This window comes from Mustela erminea, chromosome 11, assembly GCF_009829155.1.
Source record: "Mustela erminea isolate mMusErm1 chromosome 11, mMusErm1.Pri, whole genome shotgun sequence".
In the NCBI taxonomy this organism is placed as follows: domain Eukaryota; kingdom Metazoa; phylum Chordata; class Mammalia; order Carnivora; family Mustelidae; genus Mustela; species Mustela erminea.
In genome coordinates this window covers 86931633-86950025 of record NC_045624.1, presented here as the reverse complement: position 1 = coordinate 86950025, position 18393 = coordinate 86931633, and the positions used below count along the sequence as shown (strand labels likewise).

The 18393-nt window shown below is 41.9% G+C and overlaps 1 protein-coding gene across 3 annotated transcripts in view; it reads right to left on the bottom strand.

Annotated features, from left to right (window-relative positions):
• The window catches only part of LHFPL3 (LHFPL tetraspan subfamily member 3), a 567497-nt gene that overhangs the window by 154193 nt on the left and 394911 nt on the right, over positions 1-18393 (bottom strand). For all 3 annotated transcript variants that reach the window (XM_032305396.1, XM_032305395.1, XM_032305394.1), the window contains exon 2: positions 14251-14487. In XM_032305396.1, coding sequence (XP_032161287.1) covers positions 14251-14487 — 237 coding nt within the window. The remainder of the gene's footprint in view (positions 1-14250; positions 14488-18393) is intronic.

Here is an 18393-nt window from a genome sequence, read left to right as displayed (position 1 = left end):
TTATTTGCCGTGTTTATAGTGAGGGAAATAGATGTTTCTGACCCAAACACAGGGACCTGCCAGCCTCGTGGCACTGTATTTTTATAACCCTGTGAAAGAATGGAAGTGATCATATTCTCTCCTCTTTGTGCGGGATGTCGGAGAATATGGCTGGAATCCTCCATCTCTTTTGAAAAATACCACTCCCAGACATTTTAAAGGCCGTGGGTTGGCTTGTCCTTCATCTGTCCAGCAATGCAGTGATGGAGTCATTCTGAGCAGGTTGAAAATAGGCAACACTGTAAGGAGTGAGTCACATTTTCATCAGGGAATCCAGGGCTCCCCTTGGTAACTGTCACAGAATGTGCAGACCCAGCTGCATGGTGTGAGCTCGCTGGGCAGCAAATGCACACGGAAGAGATCCCCCCCCACCAACTCACCCTGAGATAGGGCTTCTGTAGGCAGGTGATGTGCCAAACTAAACCTCCAACCAACCAACCAACCAACCAACCAATCAACCCTCAGCAGGCCTCTTAAAAATGCTCAAAAAAGCTACCAGATGACCAAGTCATATTTAAGCACATAGAGGAAGCAATCTCTGGACGTTAGTTAAGGCCATCATCAGGACAACACGGGGCTGCAGGGACAAGATCCGGGGAGGGGGGTGGGAGAGGAGCTGTGCTCTGCATCATGGGAACCCGGTGTGGACTAAGCACTGTATATGCGTCTGTCAGGCAAAATCAAAGCTCTTGAAAGAACCACAGCTAATAGGGGCCAGGGATCGTGACAGTTTACAGGCATTACCTTATTTTCACAAAATCTCTGCAAGGCAGTTTCTAGAAATGCCCTAGTGGCAACACTGAGGTTTGGAGAGGCATGCACACGTTCACAGAGCTAGCAGGGGACACCTATTAATTTCCCAGGGATGGGAGAGAGCTCTTTCTTCAAAAAAGGCAGCAACGGAACTCAAACAGCAGTGATTTCTTAGCCTATTACAGAAGGAAATTCAGCTATGGGTTACCTGCTGATTTCTAATGATAATAATTTGAGCTGATGAGATGCTCTTTACTTTCCCTTTCTGAGCCTTGCCTCTTTATCTGTAAAAGGAGGGTATTGCTACTGGGTATTTACCCTAAAGACACAAATGTAGTGATCCGAAGGGGCACGTGCACCCGAATGTTTACAGCAGCAATGTCCACAATAGCCAAACTATGAAAAGAACCTAGACGTCCATCAACAGATGAATGGATAAAGAAGATGGGGTACATATATACAATGGAATACTACGCAGCCATCAAAAGAAATGAAATCTTGCCATGTCCAAAGATGTGGATGGAACTAGAAGGTATTATGCTGAGCGAAATAAGTCAATCAGAGAAAGACAGCCATCATATGATCTCCCTGATATGAGGAATTTGAGAGGTAGAGTGGGGGGTTTGGGAGGTAGGGAAGGAAAAAAATGAAACAACTTGGGATTGGGAGGGAGACGAACCATAAGAGACTCTTAATCTCACAAAACAAACTGAGGAGGGAGGGAGGGGTAGGGAGAGGGTGGTTGGGTTGTGGACATTGGGGAGGGCATGTGATATGATGAGTGCTGTGAATTGTGTAAGCCTGATGATTCACAGACCTGTACCCCTGGGCTAATAATACATTATATGTTAATAAAAAAAAGAAAGAAAGAAAAAATAAAGGAGGGTGTTGGGTGAACCCATTGGTCCTCAACCCCAGCTGCACGTCAGAATTTTCGGGGGAAGTTTTCATACCTGGACCACCTCACGCCAAATGTATAAGAGCCTCTGGGGTGGGACCCAAGCCCTGAAATATTCTTTAGATCTCTCCAGATGGTTGGACAGAATCACACATGATTTCTGGTTCTACAATCCCTCCTTCTGCAACTGTATCCCCTTTAGCTTGATCCCCAGGGGAGATCCCCAATAGGACATCATCACCCCACACGTGAAGATATCGAGTCTACCACGCAGTTGACTAAAAAACAAAAACAAAAAAACCCAGTTGCTCCCATTTACAGAATGAATGCTATGGGACCGGAACTTTGGCATAGGGAAGAGTCAAAGGTCATATCAGAGCGTGTACGGTGGTAGAGATTGCAGCTACACTTGTGGGGAGTGTAACATAAAGCAGACTTATCAAGTCACTAGGTGTATACCCAACACTGTGTGCCACTTTGTGTCAACTGCACTCCAAAAAAAAAATTCACAAGAATAATAAAGGAGACAGAAATGAACAAATAAAAACAGCAGCTGCTCCTGCTTCTAGAAAATCTTCCTAAAAAAGGGACTTGGAGAGAGCTGCAATGATTTACAAGTGATCTTTGTACCCCACCCCTTACCAAGGTCAGGAAAAGCTTTTTTTCCTTTTCTTGTGTGCGTGTGAACTAGAAACAAAGCTGCTGGAGACCAGACAATGGCATTTCTCCTCCTGAACGGTCAGAGGACGTCTGGTTCGTGTTGTACGCTGGCACCGAAAGGTCGGCCTCTGGAGAGGAATTCTCAGGTCAGCAGATGGAACTTGCTTGTGGGACTTCTGGGATTGTCTCCTTCTCTGGGATGAGGGATAGCTGATTCTCTTTGGAGATGCTAACCTGTTATGAGGGCTGCAGCCTCACCTGGGCCGTCTCCAGCTGTCCCTGCCTGCACTTTTTGCCAGCCCATCCAGTGACTCTGTTAGAACATTCATGTGTGTGGAGGGGGGCTGACACTAAACACCACAGGTGTCTTTCTTCTTGGCCGACCTCTGCCCTCCAGATCTCTTGATGATGTCTTCACTCTCATGCTGTGGGCGCTGACAGCACATGGACTTGCAGAAGGCATAGCAGGGTATCTGCCAGAATTCGCACTTGGCCTCCTGATTATTCCAGGCACCTCGTCAAAGGGGACACCGTCAAGGTAAGTTAGGGAGATGATATCTTCTCAGCCAAACTGATTATTCCTCCCCATCAAATGCGAGGCCTAGGTTAGGTGTGCAGTGAAGCAGGAAGAAAACATCAGTGAGATGCATATGAACAGAGCTCTCACGGGATATCAGCAGGCTGACTGGCTGGAAAGCCAGGGTTCAAGAGGGATCGTGTTGGCCATTAAGAGTGACTTCTTCCCAAAGCCATTTCTGGAGTTTAGATTTTAAAAAGTCTGTTCTACAATGAATGCCCTGATAAGAAGAGAAAATTTCCCATCTCCCCTACCTTTCTTGTCCCTGGCTTTACATCGATCCTGTTTTTCATTTCATTCATAGTTGGGTCTTCTTCTGTTTATTTAATACTAATAGACTCACAAATGTTTTTACACGGCTGATTTTTTAAAGCCTCTCAGTGGATGAAATCTTGTATGTCAAATTGTCCTTGGGAAGCAGTTTCTGCTTATCACAGGCATCATCTTTCACTGGTGCTGGAATAAGTCAACTGTCAGGGAGTGGATTTCACTCACCCATTCACTCAACAGCATGGTGAGGCCACAGACACCAGAATAGGATGGGCCACAGAAATATAACCTCACACCTAAAACTAAGTGTCCTCCTTAAAGGGGAGACTTGGGGCAAAGCCTCTCCCACTAATAGTTTTTTTTTTGTTTTTTTTTTTAAGATTTTATTTATTTGTCAGAGAAAGAGAGAGAGAGAGGACAAGCAGGGGAGCATCAGGCAGAGGGAGAAGCAGGTTCCCCACCAAGCAAGTTTCGGAACTCGATCCCAGCACCCTGGGATCATGACCCGTGCCGAAGGCAGATGCTTAACTTACTGAGCCACCCAGGCGTCCCTCTCCCACTCATTTTGAACTCTCAGTGTCTATCACTAGGCTGGACATGCTTGAGGCATATGATAAAGGTCTGCTGAATTGAAAGTCATAGTTTTGGCCACTACTTGGCACAAGGTAAGTGCACAGGACATTTTTGTGGAGGTTGAAGCAAGGCTGAGAGAGATGCAGTGATTGGCCTAAAGTGGCAGAGTTACAGTATCTCTAACATTCTACTCCATGATTCTTTTAAAATATGTATCTGTGTGTAACGTGTAGGCAAATTTATTTCCTTTGCAATCAAAGAAGGGACAAACTTCTTCATGTGAAGTGGGGGCATTCATGAAATATTTACACAGTTTTTTTCATCAGATTGAGGCAATGAAAATCACGGTAAGTGCTCGCATTTATTAAGCACTTGCCATGTCCCAGGATCTACGACACCAGAGATAACCGATAAGTTAAGACAGAGCCCTTGTTCTTAAGACTCAGAGTAAAAAATGAAATTTGAGGTTTTTGGGGAGTCCTATGTTCTATGAAGCATTACAGAGGCAACACCTATTTCAGCAAGTAATCTCCACATTTATTTATCTCAGCAGAATTTTTCTTGGTTCTGTGTTCTTATCTGCCCTGCCAGATGTTAACAACTATGCTTCTCCTTTCTGAGGGACAAGTGACAGGTTACATTTTCACGGTGTTCTTTGACCTTCCCATGGAACCAATGGACATGTAACAAGAGTGTAAACGTCTGCTCTGCCAAAAAAAAAAAAAAAAAAAAAAATAAATTTATGTAACTTAAAAAACAAGTCTGTATAAGAAAGCCGGGACCCAAGGAGCTTCAACTAGAATTAAGTCAAGAACACTAATGTTTCACTTTGTACCTCTTATTCTCTGAAAGAGCATATGGAAATGAACCAGAGGCTTCAGGATGGATAGAATTATGGGGGTTCATGGCTGGGAAACTATCTAAACAGGAAGAAAATAAACTACTTTTGGTATATTTACGCTGGAGACATAATTTTCAGAGGTATATCTGTGGTTTACAAGTGTAGATTAATGGGCTTTAGACAACAGATTTGCCCTGAGCTAAAAGCAGTTTACTTTAATGAGCAAGTCTTATTACAGGTTAAAAAAAAAAAAAGCAAATTTAGAAAGAGACAATTGATCACTAATAAACTTCAAATATTGAGATGCCTATCAAAGCTATCCAGACTGTAGAGATCTAAAATGAGATCCAGGCTTATAAAAGAAAAAGGAATTGGCCACAGATCTATAGTTCAGAAAAAAAAATCCATAAGCTTGGGCTGTGTCTCTGAAGGTCATGATTCTCCCCACTTTCAAGTCTCATGATGTTACTGTTAAAAGGGAGAAGGTGGGGGTGGGAGGGTAAAGCTGGCTTTAACCTAGTTATAAGACTTCATTTAAAGTCATGCTGGAATATGGACTGAAAATTTATTGGTACGGCTAAATCTTGGACATCATGACTTGGTTATATAACGATTCTCCACTTTTGACTCCCTCCTCTCTTTCCTTTCTTCAAGCTGATTTAATATTTAAAATCCCCAGATATCCTTTCCCAGGCATGGAAAAGATCACTGAGACATCAAAATCATTTTGTCTGTTGGAGTAGAGTAGATAATGATGGGGCATTCGAAGCCAGCACTGTACTTGCCCTCTGAGTCATAAACCACTTCTGCTTGCAAGTCCACTAACTGGGGAAGGCTGAGAGGAATATACTGATTTTGAGGTATCATCTGAGGTTGGGTACTGGTCAGAGAGAGAGAGCTCCCTTCTCGAGCGCACCATGGTACATTTATGACCTCAGCGTGTGTTTGTTGAATGGACTGGAGTCAATCTCGCAACCTCAGATGTTCTCCAGATTACCATTAGGCATGGAGGATAAGCTGAAGGAGACAATCTCCAGAACACATTCATGAGTGACTCCCATGGGATTCTCTTCCTTCTACCACACTTTCAGATGTCCTGGCTCTCCTCTTCTTCCCAAGGGTGGCACTCTACCAGTGTGCCTTGGGTGGGTAGTAGGCAGCAGTAACCACATAATGTCTCCAGATGTCCAACAAGACACGGGGAATTGGTCTGTTTGGTCAACGTGCAACTTTAGCCATTACAGACATGAGGAGTGTTTCTACATAAGCCAATAGCTTTAAGTGTAAGAGGGAATAGCAATGGGTAGACATTATAAGGAGGTGTATTTTAACTTAACCAAAAACCAAAACTTCCTAAGGCTAAAAATTGTGCAACAATGAAAGAATCTCATAAGAGAGAAATCAGAATAGATGCATTTCATTCCATAATTCCCTCCAGCAGCACATGGTTGCTGAAGGCCCACAGATGCCAGGCATGATTCCAGGCACCAGGGATACAAGTAGGGAAAAACAGACAAAAATCCCTGCCTTGTGGAACTTTTCTGGGGGCAGAAAATTCATAAGACAAAGACGCAAACTATTTGGTGGGTTAGATGGAATACACATGCATGTGAAATTTTAGAGAGGTTGGCCAGGAACACCTCCCTAGGAAGGTGATGTTTGGGTAAAACCTGAAGGAAAAAAGGAGCAAGTTCTATGGCTTTGAGGAATAAAATAGGAGGCAGACAGGACAGCAAACACAAAGTCCCTGAAATAGGACTTCCCTGGTGTGTTTGAGAAACAGCAAGGAAGCTGGAATGGCCAGAGCAGAGGACATGTGGAGAAAAACAGAGAGGAGGTCAGAGTGGCAAAGATGAAGGCAAATGGGCATGGGTCTTTGGAACTGTACTGAAGAACTCTGGCTTTTCCCCTGAGTAAGGTCATCCAGTCACTGGAGGGTGCTGAGCTGAGCAACGGCCCAGTCTGCCTCAACCTTTCACAGTGTCACGTGGCTGCTCTGTTGAGATCCGACCAAAAGGGTGCATGGGTGGCACCAGCGAACCCACGTGGGAGTGTCTTACAATGACGGCCTGAACCAAGATGGCAGCCACAAGGTGGGTGAGTGAGAAGTCAGAGGATGCTGGCTGTATTTTGAAGGTAGAATGAACATGACCTTTGGGTGGGTTAAATGTGAGTCATGAGACAAAGAGAGGAGTCCAGAGTGATTGAAGTTTTGGCCCGAGCAGCTGGAAGGATAAAGTAGTTGTTAACTGATGGGGAAGAATGTGCTAAGTGGCGGCTTTGGGGGGAAGAAACATCAGGTACTCAAACATATCAAGTTTGAGATGCTCAGTAGATATTGAGAAAGGATATCAAGTAGGAGTTTGGTAGGGGAGACCAGAGTTCCCTGGAGAGGTACTGGTGTATTAAACTTGGGAGTCATTAGTATGGTTTCCTCAAAACATGGCACCCAATGAGATAACCTACAGAGTGAGCGCAGAAGTAGGGAGGAAACCCCGTAGGAGATTCCACAGAGAGAATCCAGCGAGGCAGAAAGGAATCTAGGCAGGGGCAGCCATTAGAAGCTGATGGAGTCTCAAGGTGGCTCATTGCAGTTGACTGCGAAAAGGTAATATAAGAATGATGATCACGAACACTTTGTTCAACACTAACCCCACGGGGAAACAGGGGGCTCATGGGTTCACTATGGCCTTATTAAAGATTTAATTCAAAAGGCTTATACTCTTTGCCAGGGCTTCCTGATCTTCTTCACTAGGTTCCCACAAAGTTATGGAGTCAAGAAGGAGGATGAGTTTCAAAGGCTGCTTCTCATTTTTGCAACCCACGGCAGGCTACTGAACTATCAGTGGGTCACCGAAGAAATCAAGAGAAATGAAAAAAATACCTTGAGACAAATGACAATGGACATACAGTGTACCAACATAGTAGTCTATTCTCAAGTAGATTAGATTTTTGATTAACATTATCTAAAAGCTACCAAATGAAATTAAGACTAAACTCTTTACTTGTACAGAGCTCATTGGTCACGTAGAAAGCAATCAAATCAGAGTATTTTAAGAAATGATTCTGGGGTGCCTGGGTCATTCAGTCCCTTAAGTGGTCCTGGGATCAAGTCCCATATCAGGCTCCCTTCTCAGCAGAGAGTCTGCTTCTTCCTTTCCCCTCGGCTTGTGCACTTTCTAATAAACAAAATCTTAAAAAAAATGATTTCACCATCTTGTATGGTAGAAAAACCTTGAAGGTTTGAGTAAAATGACTTGTGTTTGAGCCCTGGATTCATTCCCTCCCAGCTATGAAGTTTAGATAAAATGTTTAACTCTTCTGAGCTTCAGTTTCTGATGTATAAAGGTAGGATAATGATAGCTATCTCACAGGATTCTTGCAAAGATGAAATAAGAAGTCATACAGGATAAATGATCAGTAATGATCATTTTGATTATAAATTTGTCTACATACATGCTTTCACTGGGCTTTCCCAATCCCACGGGGGCGGACCTGGGTATTAGTATTCTCACACTAAAGAACATAAAACTGAGGTTTTGGGTTATTAGGGACTTGCTCAAAGTCCTAATGACCCTTCTTGTTGGAGTTGAGACCAGAGACAAAGTTTTTCTCTCTGATCTAGGGCTCTGTCCACTGTCAAGGTGTCCACATAGGCACCACATAACGTGGGAATTAGTGAGGCAAGGAGGCACATCGGCCAGCGTTTCTAAATCTGACTCCTTTCACTTGGTGGTGTGAGTGATGGGGGTGTGACAGCGCTGTTCGGGGAGACACACCCTGGGCTTCCTAGAGCTCCTTCCCCTGGACCTTCATCGTTTCCTTCTCTTAGTTACCCTTATGTTGCCAACAAGTTCCTAAGAGCCATTGGCATATTCACTGCTCTGAGGCAGGAGCTCTTACTGCCCTTGGACCATCTTTAAAGACACTCTGGAGGTGTCCCCCAAATCAGAATATTTTAGAGCTGGAAGAAACAGTAGGTGCCATTGACAACCTTGAGTCTTATGCAGGAGGAAGTTTCGTTCTGGAACTATTGAAATCTGGGGGCAGGGCTCTCAGGGAATGTCAGAGACCACGTGGGCTCCAGGCAGCACACATTTGTTCCACTACACCACACTGTCACTCACACTGTGGTTGTGGCATGACATCCGTGGGACCTTTAAATCAAGATTCTGAATGGTTTCTCAATTAGCTATTTGAGTAAAATGAATTTAACTCCGCCTATTATAGCATAAAAAGAGCTTAAGCCACTTAATAAATGGTAGCTAGAGTCACCTCTTAATGGATAATCATGTTTTCTCATTTGCAGTTTAAGTGCTAGAAGACAGAGTGACTTTAAAACTGCTCATGAGAGGACCCAATTATCTGATAAGCAATTCCAAAGACCATATACACAAATGCAGAAACATACCTCTTTATGAACGGTGTCTGACAAGGAAAAGAGATATTTGTGGCACAGGAGTTCTGGAAAATGTAATTATTTATCCTCTCACAATTAATGAAAGAAATGGAAAATGAAGCTTTCATTTCAAATCCTTTTTATCTGGATGAAACTTTAATTTTACATAATTAAATTGACTTCACAGTTCAGTGTGTTAAAATATGCAATTAAGCAGCATATCAAGGTGAAATGCCTCCTGTTGTTGGCTCATTGAGAAACCATGCTGTTGAGCTCCCAAACAAGAATGAACACCTGCCTACCTGCTCTTATCCCCAGAGCCAGGGACAGCACACAGCCTGCAGGGCTGGCTTCCCACATGCTCCTGTATAAGTTAGTTGGATATTTAAATAGTTTTCACTTCTCTTTGTTTTTCAGTGGAGTTTTTGTTGCCTTTTTTTTTTCCCCGTGAGAAAATATTGTGGGACTTTGATAATGCAACATAGATGATTACCTTAATATCTCACAGAAGTTCTAAGGCAACCCTTGCATCTTCAAGGTTGGTGCCTTCCATTGGTTGAAATTCTGTCCAAACTCCCTTATTCCAATTTTGCCATTTTATAATTTGTGACAAATTTCAGCGGAGACCACTTTCAATTATTGTTGCATTCCTGGGAAATGCTTAAGAAATGTTGCAGGTAGTATTGAAGGGAGACGTTCTCATGGGATTGGGGAGAGTTTCTGGAAAATTTATCACAACAGGTGGTGGTCTGTCCAGGTAGAGAGCTCACCTGTGCACCTTCCCCTTGTGTTCCCTTTGAATCATACCTTTGTGATCATTAATTAATGGCTCAGTAGCATCCTATATTCCCTTAAGGAATCTGTGAGTGGATTACAGTTCCACAATTAGAATGGAGTTCCCTTTCCTGTTTCAGTAGAGTCTAGGATTTATGTAACAGTGATTCTTGTTTTATCCATTGGGGAGGGTGTTAGGCAGGACTCATGGACCTAAGCAGTATCCTTACTGTAGTGACACATGGCACACCTGAACGCATCTGGTGGCTTTTCCAGATACAGAGAAGTGTGTTGTTAGATTAATTATAAAAGTCACAAAAAGATGATACAATCCTATCATGAGGTTCCTCAGGACAAACTTCTTGGAATGGGAGGCATATGCTCCACTGGTAGGTTTAGACTCTCCATAATGCCCCTGCTATTTATTATAGGATGTAGGTTGTTAGGATGATTGGCAGGCCATAAAACTAGAAGAAGATTGTAAAAGGTATTACAGTGTGTATAATAATACAATGTATATCAGAACACAGAAAAGTTGAGCCAAGATTGGAGATACGGTATTGTCTGCTTCTAGGACACTACAAGCATCATGGCATTAGTAAATTTTGCTAAAATTCTGTGAGCTGGAGTGGCCTCTGTCTCATTGCATTGCTCTGAAATCCAAAGGAGGCCTTCGCTACCAAGGGATAGAAAAAGAGTAGTGAAAAAAAATAGTTTTAATAAGTGAAAAATGGTATGGATGTATCCATACAAATTGTAAAAGTACCAATTTAAATATAATCGACTTCATATTTACCAGTTTTCTCCACTTATCAGATCTCCCCCCTTAGGATTTATAGAGAATAAGAGTGAAGGCAGTTTTGGTTAGTGCACGCACTTGAAAGCAACTGAACTACTGTTTAGTAAAATTGTTCATACACAGGGGTGCTTGGATGGCTCAGTGGGTTAAAGCCTCTGCCTTTGGCTCAGGTCATGATCCCAGGGTCCTGGGATCGAGCCCCGCATTGGGCTCTCTGCTCAGCGGGAAGCCTGCTTCCTCCTCTCTCTCTCTGCCTGCCTCTCTGTGATCTCTGTCAAATAAATAAATAAAATCTTAAAAAAATTTTTTGAAAAAAAATTGTTCATATACAAACATACACAATCATTGACTGGTGCTCTCCCGAACAATCCAACTGTGGAGGTTTCAACACTGAACCAAGTGTTTAAATAATACCAAACCCTAAAGGCTATTTGGTAGAAATACGACAAGTCTTGTACCATTCCTCAGGAACATGTAGGTTTGATTACATTTTGGAGTCTGATCTTATACAGACCCTATTGGAGGAGGATCTGAAATTTCTGCACAATAGAGCTGCCGCTACGTTCTTAGAATTCAGAGGAAAGAATTTGATTGTGGAATAAGAATGCGGTACAACTGAGATGTTGCTCGGCATGGCCTGAAGCTCTCTGTCACTTTACCGGGTCCCATTTGATAAAGATGAACCACTACTGATTCGGGTCCTTCAGAACCAGATGGAAGAAACTAGGGACTCACGCAAGTGTGATACAAACAGACGAAGATGATAAATATGGAAAAGTCATGCAGAGATAGTCCCCAGACCTTATACTGTCCTCTCTCAAAAAAATTTTTATTTGAGAGAGAGAGAGAGGGAGAGAGAGAAGCAGAGGGAGAGGGACAAGCAGATTCCTTGCTGAGCACAGGGTCTGATGTGGGGCTTAATCCCATGACTGTAAGATCATGACCTGAGCCAAAAGCAAGAGTTGGAAGCTTAACAGACTGAACCACCCAGGCACCCCTGTACTGGTTTCTTTTCACTTCCTTTCCCATCCACACTTTTACCAAGGTGCTGGAGTGGAAAATGCTTTTTAAAAATGAAAACCTCAACTGAAGGGATCAGACATCCACACGTAACTGAATCCAGCGCAAGAAGAAAGAAGGGCCATCTGTACCCCAATGTTTATAGCAGCTGTTTATAGCTGTTTATAGCAGCAATGGCCACGGTCGCCAAACTGTGGAAAGAACCAAGATGCCCTTCAATGGACGAATGGATAAGGAAGATGTGGTCCATATACACTATGGAGTATTATGCCCCCATCAGAAAGGACAAATACCCAACTTTTGTAGCAACATGGACGGGACTGGAAGAGATTATGCTGAGTGAAATAAGTCAAGCAGAGAGAGTCAATTATCATATGGTTTCACTTATTTGTGGAGCATAACAAATAGCATGGAGGACATGGGGAGTTAGAGAGGAGAAGGGAGTTGGGGGAAATTGGAAGGGGAGGTGAATCATGAGAGACTATGGACTCTGAAAAACAATCTGAGGGTTTTGAAGGGGCGGGGGTGGGAGATTGGGGGAACCAGGTGGTGGGTATTAGAGAGGGCACGGATTGCATGGAGCACTGGGTGTGGTGCCAGAATAATGAATACTGTTATGCTGAAAATAAATAAATAAATAAATTAAAAAAAAAAAAAAGAGACCCACTTTGAGAACTGTTGAGGGTTATCCTCTAATCCTAGTCATTTCTTTCTGAAGCATGCATTCAGAATGGTCACTCATATATGTGGACAGAAGTTAGAATTCTCAATGGCCAATTAAAAGATCTTCCTTGTTTTGTTATGTTTAAAACATTTTCTGAACTTCCTTTTTTGGGGGTCAAAAGAAGTCTGGAAAGTTAAATGTTCTCAGGATAATTTTAAATTGTACAGTGAATAAATAGCACTTCGGTCCATGACTAGGTGGGGGTAGAAATCAACATCTGCAGAACTGAGTGGTGTGTTCTTGAATTCATTCTGTAGGGAAAAGTAATTTATTCTAATATTGAGCTATTCTTATTAACTTTGAAGTGAAGCTAACTAGACAGAGACCTGTGTACATTCACCAGATTACAAAGACTGGACTAGGGTTCCAAATGAATGAGCGAAAGTGAAAGTACTTTAAATCTGTAACAGGATTTTAAAAGCATAATGATTATCTTTGTATCGCCTTTTTTTTTTTTTTCTAATCTAGAAAGTACAACCATGAGAGGGAAGTAATTCTGTTTTTAGAAAGCAATACACCCTTGTGATTTTTATGTTTAGAATATATTTTTTTAATTTTTAAAATTTATTTAGAGGGAAGGAGAGAGCACATGTATGCACGTGGGTAGGAACAGAAGGCGAGGTACAGACACCATGCTGAGCGAGGAGCCTGACACGGGGCTCGATCCCACGACCCTGAGACCATGAACTGAGCCGAAATGGAGAGTCAGACGTTCAACCAACCAAATCACCCAGCTGCCTCATGTTCAGAATATTTTTGATGAAACCAAGTAAACTTGGTTTCATCAAAACCAAGTATGTCTTCTGTACATAAATCAGGGAGATAAAGAGCTCAAGAATGACTGTGCTTTCCTAGACCTCTTGATTTTCTCTCTTTATAGTTCATAGTTTACAAGCATCAACAGCGATGGTCTAAATATAAAGCTTGTTACACTATCATTACATGTGACATTCCTGTAGACACTAATACATACTTCTATTTGAGGCTTGTTGAAGCAGTGAAGAGTTTTTGGAGTTAGCAACTACTTGAAATAGTAAGCTAAATTTTGGAATTCAAAGATAGTTTTAGTTTGCAATTAGAAATAAAAACTAGAGGCAGCAGTCACTCAATTGAAGGCGCTGATGTAAGTCCAAAGTATTAAAGTTAAAAATAACCAAGACAAAACAGTGAAATAAATCTAAGTTTGCAACAGACAGAGACGGTAATATTCTATCTCCAAACACTTGGTTTAGAAATCTGGAAAGAAAATGGAGAGGCATCTTTACTAAGGACTTGCTACTTTTTAACGCACATTGTAATATTTACATATCATTTACTGGTCATTGTCCCTTTTTTTATTCTACTTTGTGTTTCAGAAGCCATTTTCTTTTTGAAAAGAAACAGAACTTTTCACCATCCAGATAACACGTTCTAATTCAGTTAATTAGGCAACTGTTGAAACCCCTAAGTATTTAGGGCCACTATCTTGCCTTCTTTCTGAGAGGAGTCTGAATTCAAATAAAATGATTGTGAAGAGCTTAATAAAGATGTTTCTAGATGGTTTTATGAGATTCCCCAGGATTTTATTTCAATTTGGAAAATGGCAGAAATACATGGAGAGGATGTTCTCACTATTTAATCAAGTAGACCAAAAAAAAAAAGCTACCTCATAGCCATTAACTTAGGGAGGGAAAAAGAAAAAGAAACTGGAAATGGAAAAATACGTTTAAATAATAATGGACTCTGAGAGCCTTAGAAAGGTAAAGTGTGTAAACTGTATTTCAAAGGTAAACTGTATTTCAACTGTGTAAAATTTCTTGAGTCTAAGGGAACGTCTATGAACTAGACAGCATTGGAAGATGCAGCAAATTAGACCCACGAGGGAAGCACTGGGACTTGACGTGCTCAAGGCATCGAGATAAGAGTTCCCCAAAGCAATCTTACCTTTGTTTTCTGCCTTCAGTTCCTCGGCCATCAAGCTGTCTTGTCGGTTACCAAGCACAAACGCCAGAAAGGAAAGGATCAGGGCATCCAAAATCCCAATAATAGCCAGGATGTATGCCCAGCGGACTGAACAAGCCCCCAGAGTGTACTTGTCTGTCTTTTCTCCACACATCCGTTTTACTTCATCTGAATCCCAGCCATCGGGGAAAATCATGCAGCCAAGCACAAGGCAGGCAGCTGAGAGAGAGAGAGAAAAGGAAAAAAAAATAGTTAACATAAATGTTATTTTAACAAATACTGCTATTGTATGTCAAATCATTGCTTCAAATTCTGGACTTTTGAAAAAGTATTTACTTACTTGAGAGTGAGCATGAGAGAGCAAGTGCGGGGGGGGGGGGGGGGGAGCGGCAGGGAGGGAGCGGCAGAGTGATAGGGAGAAGCAGACTCCCCCGCTGAGCAGGGAGCTGGAACTTGACTCCATTCCAGGACCCTGAGATCATGACTTGAGCTGACGGTAGATGTGTAACCCACTGAGCCACCCAGGTGCCCCTCAAATTCTTGATTAAAAGAACAGCAAATCTTACCACTGTCCTACCCTGAATATTTGTTTTTGTTTGTTTGTTTTTCTCCTGGTTTCCTTAAAAGCAGCCAAGCCCTGCAGCTCTGGGAACATTCTTTACTGCAAACCTAGCATTCTGAGAGAGGTTAAGGTATGTTGATCTCTAAGAAAATACTTAAAAAATTGAATTTTGGTGTGCATTTGTGGGAAGGCTTCCACTGCAAACAAGCCATAAGGAATCATAACACTGCAGAATGTAATTCAACACTGGCTTTGAGGAGCTCGACAATAGCCAGATAAGGGATTAGGATAACATGGAAAATACCCAGTGTATATTGACTTTGAGTCATGGTAAAAAATAATTTCACATTGGAACCTCCTTACAGACACACACACACTGAAAAGATTCTCGAAACTATACTTAGCAGATGCAATGCACCCTGATGTTTTCTAATCTCTATTTCAATTTTTTAAAAATTTCATTTTGGTCCATATACACTATGGAGTATTATGCCTCCATCAGAAAGGACGAATACCCAACTTCTGTAGCAACATGGACGGGACTGGAAGAGATTATGCTGAGTGAAATAAGTCAAGCAGAGAGAGTCAATTATCATATGGTTTCACTTATTTGTGGAGCATAACAAATAGCATGGAGGACATGGGGAGTTAGAGAGGAGAAGGGAGTTGAGGGAAATTGGAAGGGGAGGTGAATCATGAGAGACTATGGACTCTGAAAAACAATCTGAGGGGTTTGAAGTGGCGGGGGAGGGGGTGGGAGGTTGGGGTACCAGGTGGTGGGTATTATAGAGGGCACGGATTGCATGGAGCACTGGGTGTGGTGCAAAAACAATGAATACTGTTATGCTGAAAATAAATAAATAGAAATAAAGAAAGAAAGAAAGAAAGAAAGAGGGGCGCCTGGGTGGCTCAGTGGGTTAAGCCGCTGCCTTCGGCTCAGGTCATGATCCCAGGGTCCTGGGATTGAGTCCCGCATCAGGCTTTCTGCTCAGCAGGGGGCCTGCTTCCCTTCCTTTCTCTCTGCCTGCCTCTCTGCCTACTTGTGATCTCTCTCTGTCAAATAAATAAATAAAATCTTTAAAAAAAGAAAGAAAGAAAGAAAGAAAATTAAAAAATTTTTTATTTGTGTATTTGACAGACAGAGATTACAAGTAGGCAGAGAGGTGGGCAGAGAGGGAGGGGGAAGCAGGCTCCCTGCTGAGCAGAGAGCCCGCTGCAGAGCTTGATATCAGGACCCTGAGATCATGACCGGAGCTGAAGGCAGAAGCTTAACCCACTGAGCCACCCTGGTGCCCCTATTTCATTTTTTAAAAGGCTGAAAAACACTGCAGTATGGTGTGGTACCAGAATTTTTAATGAATATTCAGGAATTTAAGCAGAATACTTATATTCTGTTTCCCAAATATCACTATGAGTATCCTATGAACCCTTTTTATAGACTATGTCACTGGGCAGATTATGGAAGAAAAGTGGCCATTTGTTGCCACTCTGTTTATAATTATTCAGGAGTAAAGGAGGATAGTTTTAGGTTATAAAGGGCTTTCTGAACAGGTATGTTCATTAATTCACTAATTCATTAATTCATTCACTCATTAATTCAACAGTTACATATTAGTGCTCTCCTTTGGAGTGCCAGACATAGTTCTTGGAGCTAGAGACACACTAATCCAGAAAAGAGACATGGTATATATTATGTTTTAGCAGGGAAAGAGGCAAAAAAAAAAAAAAAAAAAAAGAGTTACATGCTAATAAAACAATTGGAAGTTGAAGTCCTAGGTAGGAAAGAAACAAAGGGCTTAGATAAAGAGTAACGGTAAGGGCTCTTGAGGGGGTGACATTTAAGCGAAGGCCAGAAAGAGACAAGGCATTGACCTGTGAAATTGACAGGAAAGATGTTCCAGGCAACGGCATATACAAAGGCCCTGGGGTTCCAAAGAGGCCTGGGGTGTTTGAGGAGCAACCAGGAGATCAGTAACTGGATGGAGAACATGACCATGTTGGGGTTGCAAGGGAGGCATGGGCTATGGATCTAGGCAGGTGATGGTTTCCAGGGCATGCCCCTTAAGAAGACTCTGATGTCACAACCAACATAGAGTTGTGGGATGGTCACGTTCAAACAATTCCTGAAGCTAGCAAGCTGCTACCTCTTGAACAAGCCAGCAGTGGACACCTGATTTCCTATTTTTTACAAGAGCATGACTCTACAGGCAGGTGTGGATAACACAGAGACCAAGAGGGCTGACATGTAGGAAGACTGCCTGGGAGAACTTGGATTTAGGGTCTCATGTTATATTACAGGACAGTATATGTGCAGTATCTCTGCATAAGAAGGTATCATGGACACTATCCTTCTTTATGCCTCCTTATATCTCAAAAGGAACCCTAACTTCCCTCTACCTTCAGTTCACTTCACTCTAATCCAGATCACATATGACCACTGAGACCATCAGGATCCAAACCTTTGGTGGCTCCACCCTCCCTCCCCCAAGTACTGAAGACATCTTAGGTCTCCAGTGCCTCCACAATGCAGGCCCCACTTACTTTCCCAGTCTCCCTCCCCTTTAGAATCTCCATTTTACTTGGGTTGAGCCACACTTGATCCCCTGCCTATGCACCAAGTTTTGAGATCATTCTCTTTTTTCTTCTGCCTCAAGTATTTACCACCATTGTCCCTAAATGGTCCACTCTTAAATCTCTCTCAATGATCAAGTCGAATCCAACACCATCCACAAAGCAAGCCATTTTAAATTCTTCTTGACCTACAATATTGCCCTTCTCAAAACCCCTGTAACTTCTGACTGTACCTACTTAGAATCTTCGTAGCTTTTTACACTTGTTACTTATTTACAAGAATTTCAATTAACAGACTGTAAGCTTTCTGAGGAAGGAAACTTTGGTAAACCACCATACTCTTAGCACCTAAAACAGTGCCTTGTAGATAGCTAGCACTAAAATATTTTGAATGGGGAAATAAAATGAATAAATGAATTATAATACCTAGATAGTATACTCAAAAATATAGTGTATAGAAGTCAATATGACAACTGCCCAAGATTACAAACCTAGTTACAGATTTATCTTTAAAATGGGACATTCAATGGAGACAATTTTGTTATGATCAGACAACAGATTACAATTACTCAGAACAATTAGAAAAAAGTTGATGCTTTCAAAATACTTCAAATTCCCACTCCTTCTGTATCTCCTAGCACTCACAATACCAACTTGTTCTCCAAGGTCTTTCTAGAAATGATGATCTGTGTATTTTAAAAAAAAATATGGTTTCCATGAGCAAAAATTAACTTTATTTGGAAAGGCACACAAGATGCTTGAATCCAAACCACAGTTGAGAAAAATCTCCTCTAAAAATGCTATCTTACTTGGAAGAGTTTAAAAATATTCTAAATGTTTTACACATTAAATAATGTTTATGTATGAGAAAAGTACTTTCTGACACAGAAAAAAAGAAAGCAAGTATTTTTCCTTTATGAATGGGAATCACTTGGAGAATGACACTATATTACTTATAGCTTTAGAGAAACTTAACAGAAATCAACAAGTGA